At 46.9% G+C, this 8,297-nt stretch overlaps 1 protein-coding gene across 1 annotated transcript; it reads right to left on the bottom strand.

The window, feature by feature from the left end:
* Positions 1-846: 846 nt before the first annotated feature.
* Positions 847-7,274, bottom strand: LOC135534504 (coiled-coil domain-containing protein 146-like; the record flags this gene model as incomplete). Its single annotated transcript, XM_064961467.1, has 4 exons — positions 847-963; positions 3,010-3,111; positions 6,750-6,887; positions 7,148-7,274. Coding segments are annotated over 4 exons (484 nt in total), but the record flags the coding sequence as incomplete, so codon positions are not given.
* Positions 7,275-8,297: the final 1,023 nt, after the last annotated feature.

The following is an 8,297-nucleotide window of genomic DNA, read 5'->3' as shown; positions in this document are numbered from 1 at the left end:
CCAGATAGATCTAGGTGGGTTAGACTAGAGGGTTTGTTCCAGGTCTACAGTATATCTCAATGGGTTTGGTCCAGGTCTACAGTATATCTCAATGGGTTTGTTCCAGGTCTACAGTATATATATCAATGGGTTTGGTCCAGGTCTACAGTATATATCAATGGGTTTGGTCCAGGTCTACAGTATATATCAATGGGTTTGGTCCAGGTCTACAGTATATCTCAACGGGTTTGGTCCAGGTCTATATCTCAATGGGTTTTGGTTCAGGCTTGCGAATGTGTCTGATGTTGGTGCCGGGCTCAGAGGGTTTGAAGGGGGCCAGGGCTCCATAGGGCTTGGGCAGGGGCAGGGTGTCCCCCAGGGATGTAGGCGTTGGGTCGGGCCTCGGCCGTGGTGTACACCCCACTAGGGAGTTGGGACCTCTCCTCCTCCTCCACCAGCTGTAACAGAGGAGGAAACCAGGTCCTCAACATAGTATACCATATACTGGTATTTAACTCATGGTATACTGTACATCTTAAAAGAGTATCTAGGAATGTACTGGAGAGAACAGGATTCAATGTACTGAACATTGCAGATAGAAATACCATGAATAGAGCTGACAAGATTCCCCATTCGCTACATGTCAGAGAGGCACGTCTATTTCTACATAAAACGTTTCTATCTGATTGCCAGACAGTCAAAGTGTTAAATGCAGTGTTAACTTATCAGTGTAGAAGTACAAAAGTTCAGCATCAAGTTCAGCATTTATGAATTCCTCCATGAATTATCCCTAATTCAAAGCCCTGTGGTAGAGGGTCATGGAGGGTGACTGACCCTGTCTTTCTCCTGCTGGTCGGCCTGTCTGCGCTACGTATCATCCCTGAGGATGTGTTGCCACTCCTGCTCCAGGTCTTCAGAGGGGGGCAGCCCCTGGTCCAGGCGCCGGTGACAGGTGTCCAGGAACAGCTCCCTCTCCTTCAGCTCCTGACAGGGGTGGGATCAACACAACATGGAATGTCAGGGACCTTAACCTGGTCCCAGTTGGTTACAGGGATCTACAGTATAATCCTTAGACTTGACCTTAACCTGGTCCCAGTTGGTTACAGGGATCTACAGTATAATCCTTAGACTTGACCTTAGCCTGGTCCCAGTTGGCTACAGGGATCTACAGTATAATCCTTAGACTTGACCTTAGCCTGGTCCCAGTTGGTTACAGGGATCTACAGTATAATCCTTAGACTTGACCTTAGCCTGGTCCCAGTTGGTTACAGGGATCTATAATCCTTAGACTTGACCTTAGCCTGGTCCCAGTTGGCTACAGGGATCTACAGTATAATCCTTAGACTTGACCTTAGCCTGGTCCCAGTTGGCTACAGGGATCTACAGTATAATCCTTAGACTTGACCTTAGCCTGGTCCCAGTTGGTTACAGGGATCTACAGTATAATCCTTAGACTTGACCTTAGCCTGGTCCCAGTTGGTTACAGGGATCTACAGTATAATCCTTAGACTTGACCTTAGCCTGGTCCCAGTTGGTTACAGGGATCTACAGTATAATCCTTAGACTTGACCTTAGCCTGGTCCCAGTTGGCAACAGGGATCTACAGTATAATCCTTAGACTTGACCTTAGCCTGGTCCCAGTTGGCTACAGGGATCTACAGTATAATCCTTAGACTTGACCTTAGCCTGGTCCCAGTTGGCTACAGGGATCTACAGTATAATCCTTAGACTTGACCTTAGCCTGGTCCCAGTTGGCTACAGGGATCTACAGTATAATCCTTAGACTTGACCTTAGCCTGGTCCCAGTTGGTTACAGGGATCTACAGTATAATCCTTAGACTTGACCTTAGCCTGGTCCCAGTTGGCAACAGGGATCTACAGTATAATCCTTAGACTTGACCTTAGCTGGTCCCAGTTGGTTACAGGGATCTACAGTATAATCCTTAGACTTGACCTTAGCCTGGTCCCAGTTGGCAACAGGGATCTACAGTATAATCCTTAGACTTGACCTTAGCCTGGTCCCAGTTGGTTACAGGGATCTACAGTATAATCCTTAGACTTGACCTTAGCCTGGTCCCAGTTGGCTACAGGGATCTACAGTATAATCCTTAGACTTGACCTTAGCCTGGTCCCAGTTGGTTACAGGGATCTACAGTATAATCCTTAGACTTGACCTTAGCCTGGTCCCAGTTGGCTACAGGGATCTACAGTATAATCCTTAGACTTGACTTTAGCCTGGTCCCAGTTGGCTACAGGGATCTACAGTATAATCCTTAGACTTGACCTTAGCCTGGTCCCAGTTGGTTACAGGGATCTACAGTATAATCCTTAGACTTGACCTTAGCCTGGTCCCAGTTGGCTACAGGGATCTACAGTATAATCCTTAGACTTGACCTTAGCCTGGTCCCAGTTGGTTACAGGGATCTACAGTATAATCCTTAGACTTGACCTTAGCCTGGTCCCAGTTGGCTACAGGGATCTACAGTATAATCCTTAGACTTGACCTTAGCCTGGTCCCAGTTGGTTACAGGGATCTACAGTATAATCCTTAGACTTGACCTTAGCCTGGTCCCAGTTGGCTACAGGGATCTACAGTATAATCCTTAGACTTGACCTTAGCCTGGTCCCAGTTGGTTACAGGGATCTACAGTATAATCCTTAGACTTGACCTTAGCCTGGTCCCAGTTGGCTACAGGGATCTACAGTATAATCCTTAGACTTGACCTTAGCCTGGTCCCAGTTGGCTACAGGGATCTACAGTATAATCCTTAGACTTGACCTTAGCCTGGTCCCAGTTGGTTACAGGGATCTACAGTATAATCCTTAGACTTGACCTTAGCCTGGTCCCAGTTGGCTACAGGGATCTACAGTATAATCCTTAGACTTGACCTTAGCCTGGTCCCAGTTGGTTACAGGGATCTACAGTATAATCCTTAGACTTGACCTTAGCCTGGTCCCAGTTGGCTACAGGGATCTATGGGTCCACCAGACTAGGAAATGCTGGTCAATCTAAAATAGTCTCCTATTTACCTGCTGCAGGGTCATGGCGCTGGCTTGGCGCATCGACAACTCAGACACCACGGCCATCATCCTCCTGGTTGACTCCTTGATACGGCCCTGCAACTCATTCACCTGAGAGAGAGGAGAGAGGGGGTTGGTTAACGCACAGACAGCCTGACAGACTGACAGATAGACAGCCAGACTGACATGATATTTGAAAAGACAGAGTTTCTCTAGTCGGCAGGGTAGTTGGGAACATGTTCTACTAGCCTGGTCTGAACAGTACTAGCCTCGTCTGAACAGTACTAGCCTGGTCTGAACAGTACTAGTCTGAACAGTACTAGCCTGGTCTGAACAGTACTAGCCTGGTCTGAACAGTACTAGTCTGGTCTGAACAGTACTAGTCTGGTCTGAACAGTACTAGTCTGGTCTGAACAGTACTAGCCTGGTCTGAACAGTACTAGTCTGAACAGTACTAGCCTGGTCTGAACAGTACTAGCCTGGTCTGAACAGTACTAGCCTGGTCTGAACAGTACTAGTCTGGTCTGAACAGTACTAGCCTGGTCTGAACAGTACTAGTCTGAACAGTACTAGCCTGGTCTGAACAGTACTAGCCTGGTCTGAACAGTACTAGTCTGAACAGTACTAGCCTGGTCTGAACAGTACTAGTCTGAACAGTACTAGCCTGGTCTGAACAGTACTAGTCTGAACAGTACTAGCCTGGTCTGAACAGTACTAGTCTGAACAGTACTAGCCTGGTCTGAACAGTACTAGCCTGGTCTGAACAGTACTGGTCTGAACAGTACTAGCCTGGTCTGAACAGTACTAGTCTGAACAGTACTAGCCTGGTCTGAACAGTACTAGCCTGGTCTGAACAGTACTAGTCTGAACAGTACTAGCCTGGTCTGAACAGTACTAGTCTGAACAGTACTAGCCTGGTCTGAACAGTACTAGTCTGAACAGTACTAGCCTGGTCTGAACAGTACTAGCCTGGTCTGAACAGTACTAGTCTGGTCTGAACAGTACTAGCCTGGTCTGAACAGTACTAGCCTGGTCTGAACAGTACTAGTCTGAACAGTACTAGCCTGGTCTGAACAGTACTAGCCTGGTCTGAACAGTACTAGCCTGGTCTGAACAGTACTAGCCTGGTCTGAACAGTACTAGTCTGGTCTGAACAGTACTAGCCTGGTCTGAACAGTACTAGCCTGGTCTGAACAGTACTAGCCTGGTCTGAACAGTACTAGTCTGGTCTAAACAGTACTAGCCTGGTCTAAACAGTACTAGTCTGGTCTGAACAGTACTAGCCTCGGGCTAGCGGGCTACATTCATTTCCATCCCTGCCTCCAATACACACACAATATGTATATACTCAGATCAATCTAACATCCTCTAGATCAAACTAACATCTAACATCCTCCAGATAAACTAATATCCTCCAGATAAACTGATATCTAACATCCTCCAGATCAATCTAACATCCTCCAGATAAACTGATATCTAACATCCTCCAGATCAATCTAACATCCTCCATATAAACTGATATCTAACATCCTCCAGATCAATCTAACATCCTCCATATAAACTGATATCTAACATCCTCCAGATAAACTGATATCTAACATCCTCCAGATCAATCTAACATCCTCTAGATAAACTAATATCTAACATCCTCCAGATCAATCTAACATCCTCTAGATAAACTAATATCTAACATCCTCCAGATAAACTGATATCTAACATCCTCCAGATCAATCTAACATCCTCCAGATAAACTGATATCTAACATCCTCCAGATCAATCTAACATCCTCTAGATAAACTAATATCTAACATCCTCCAGATAAACTGATATCTAACATCCTCTAGATAAACTGATATCTAACATCCTCCAGATAAACTAATATCTAACATCCTCCAGATAAACTGATATCTAACATCCTCCAGATCAATCTAATATCTAACATCCTCCAGATCAATCTAATATCTAACATCCTCCAGATAAACTAATATCTAACATCCTCCAGATAAACTAACATCCTCCAGATCAAACTGATATCTAACATCCTCCAGATAAACTAATATCTAACATCCTCCAGATAAACTAACATCCTCCAGATAAACTGATATCTAACTTCCTCCAGATCCCAGAGCCTCAGCTTGGCATGCTGGCCCAGTGAGGTTATCTAAACGTGCTGAGAGGATTTGCCTCAGAGTGCACAGCAACTTTGGCTCATTGGCTGTGTGTGTGTTAGGGAGCGTGTGTCTTTGTGAGGCTGTGTGTGTGTAACATGGTTCATTGGCTGTGTGTGTGTTAGGGAGCGTGTGTCTTTGTGAGGCTGTGTGTGTGTTAACATGGTTCATTGGCTGTGTGTGTGTTAGGGAGCGTGTGTCTTTGTGAGGCTGTGTGTGTGTTAGGGAGCGTGTGTCTTTGTGAGGCTGTGTGTGTTTCATTGGTGTGTGTGTGTTGGGGAGCGTGTGTCTTTGTGAGGCTGTGTGTGTGTTAGGGAGCGTGTGTCTTTGTGAGGCTGTGTGTGTAACATGGTTCATTGGCTGTGTGTGTGTTAGTTGTGTCTTTGTGAGGGAGGCTCATTGGCTGTGTGTGTTAGGGAGCTTTGTGAGGCTGGTTCATTGTGTGTGTTAGGGAGCGTGTGTCTTTGTGAGGCTGTGTGTGTAACATGGTTCATTGGCTGGGTGTGTGTTAGGGAGCGTGTGTCTTTGTGAGGCTGTGTGTGTAACATGGTTCATTGGCTGGGTGTGTGTTAGGAGCGTGTGTCTTTGTGAGGCTGTGTGTGTAACATGGTTCATTGGCTGGTGTGTGTTAGGGAGCGTGTGTCTTTGTGAGGCTGTGTGTGTAACATGGTTCATTGGCTGGGTGTGTGTTAGGGAGCGTGTGTCTTTGTGAGGCTGTGTGTGTAACATGGTTCATTGGCTGGGTGTGTGTTAGGGAGCGTGTCTTTGTGAGGCTGTGTGTGTAACATGGTTCATTGGCTGGGTGTGTGTTAGGGAGCGTGTGTCTTTGTGAGGCTGTGTGTGTAACATGGTTCATTGGCTGTGTGTGTGTTAGGGAGCGTGTGTCTTTGTGAGGCTGTGTGTGTGTAACATGGTTCATTGGCTGGGTGTGTGTTAGGGAGCGTGTGTCTTTGTGAGGCTGTGTGTGTAACATGGTTCATTGGCTGGGTGTGTGTTAGGGAGCGTGTGTCTTTGTGAGGCTGTGTGTGTAACATGGTTCATTGGCTGGGTGTGTGTTAGGGAGCGTGTGTCTTTGTGAGGCTGTGTGTGTAACATGGTTCATTGGCTGGGTGTGTGTTAGGGAGCGTGTGTCTTTGTGAGGCTGTGTGTGTAACATGGTTCATTGGCTGGGTGTGTGTTAGGGAGCGTGTCTTTGTGAGGCTGTGTGTGAGGTTCTTGGCTGTGTGGGAGGCGTGTGTCTTTGTGAGGCTGTGTGTGTAACATGGTTCATTGGCTGGGTGTGTGTTAGGGAGCGTGCGTCTTTGTGAGGCTGTGTGTGTATAACATGACTCATTGAGATAACTAACAGCCTTGGCCTGGTGGGCAGGTGATACTTCATCCAGGAGACACTGGGCTGGGCCCTGCAGGGAGCCGGGGTGAGAGGGCAGTCAGTCTGCTAGGCTGCACCAGGCACATGGAGCCACCACGCTCCAAGATCCTCTACCCCGACTGTGAGTGTGGGAATGGATGAGTTTGGCAGTAGATGCCTTCTTGGCTGCTTCCTTTGTGTGTGTGTGTGTGTGTGTGTGTGTGTGTGTGTACCTTCTTGGCTAGCTGCAGTGTGTCCTGCTTGCCGTTCTCTGCCTTAGCTCTGATTCGCTGAGAAAGCCGGGTCACCTGCTCAAACACCAAGTCCTTCTCCAGGAGCAGCTCTTCCCGCTCCGCCAAGCCAACCTCCAGCTGCACACACACACACACACACACACAAAACACACACACACACACACACGAGACAGCTTCAACCTCAATCAATTATAACGACAGGAGATGATTAATTGGTGGTAATCTTGATTGATGACTTCACCTTCCCTCAAGAAAAAGTGGCATAGTTTGTGTTCCTAGTCTCCTTCAGATACACTGACCGTTTAGACTCAGATCTTCCCACTGTTCTGAAATCTGCCTGCAGGACTGTAAAGCAGCTTTAGTACTGTAGGCTTTACCTGTTCTATCTTCTGGATGAGTTCAACAGGAGATGGGTCCGTTCCCCTCCAGCCTCTGGCCCTGTTCTCCTGTCTTGGATCCTCCAAGGCCTTCGAGCCCAACATATCGCTCCTTACACTCTGACAGCTACAGGACAGGACAGGAGAGGGAAGAGAGGAGAAGAGAGGAGACAGAAGAGAGGAGAAGAGACAGAAGAGAGGAGAAGAGAAGAGACAGAAGAAGAGAGGAGACAGAAGAGACAGAGGAGACAGAAGAGAGGAGAAGAGAAGAAAGGAGAAGAGAGGAGAAGAGAGGAGACAGAAGAGAGGAGAAGAGAAGAAAGGAGAGGAGAAAAGAAGGGAGAAGTCGACTTTTATTATCCATGAGGATATTCAGAGACCATTGGAGGCTGCTGAGGGGAGGATGGCTCATAATAATGGCTGGAATCAGATGAATGGAATGTCATCAAACACTTGGAAACCATGGAAACCATGTATACCTTATGTATTTGATACCATTCTACTGATTCGGTCCATTACCACGAGCCTGTCCTCCCCAATTAAGGTGCCCACCAACCTCCTGTGTCAGAGACCAACTCGACCTCACAATCATCTAAATTGTGTTGGGATGATGTGTTAGACAACACCATGATAGAAGTCATTATGGTTTGTTTCAGCGTGACAAGCAGCTTAACAGATACACTAGGCTTCCTTTCCTGGTAACCATTACATCAATTAGCATTCATAGGGTTTGTTTCTGCATGATTTGCAAGTTAATATGAGTTGCAGGTTAATAACGTGTAGGTTTCCTATCCTGGTAACTATTATATCATTTCTCATTATTCACAGAATTACTGTAACTCAGCTGTTGACCCCAGAATGGAGATTTGGGATGAGCACATCTTTCACACAGCCATGGTTTCTACACATGTCCGTGCATGGAGCTCCACGTCACGCCACGGTATGAATGAACCCGTCGGGAGACACATCACCACCCTCTCCTTCTGCGTGTGTGATGCACATTCTCTTCCAGCTGAAGCTGTCTAATGAAGCAGAGCTGATCGGGAGGAGAAGAGGTCAACAGACAGGAAGAGAAAAGAAGCTCCTTTACGTCTTCTCTTCTGCCTTTAATGAAGGAGGGATGATCCTAGTCTAGTCTGTGACAGGACGA

This window comes from Oncorhynchus masou, unplaced genomic scaffold (assembly GCF_036934945.1).
Source record: "Oncorhynchus masou masou isolate Uvic2021 unplaced genomic scaffold, UVic_Omas_1.1 unplaced_scaffold_3497, whole genome shotgun sequence".
In the NCBI taxonomy this organism is placed as follows: domain Eukaryota; kingdom Metazoa; phylum Chordata; class Actinopteri; order Salmoniformes; family Salmonidae; genus Oncorhynchus; species Oncorhynchus masou.
The sequence above is the reverse complement of the archived record's forward strand: the minus strand, read 5'-3'. Positions and strand labels throughout refer to the sequence as shown.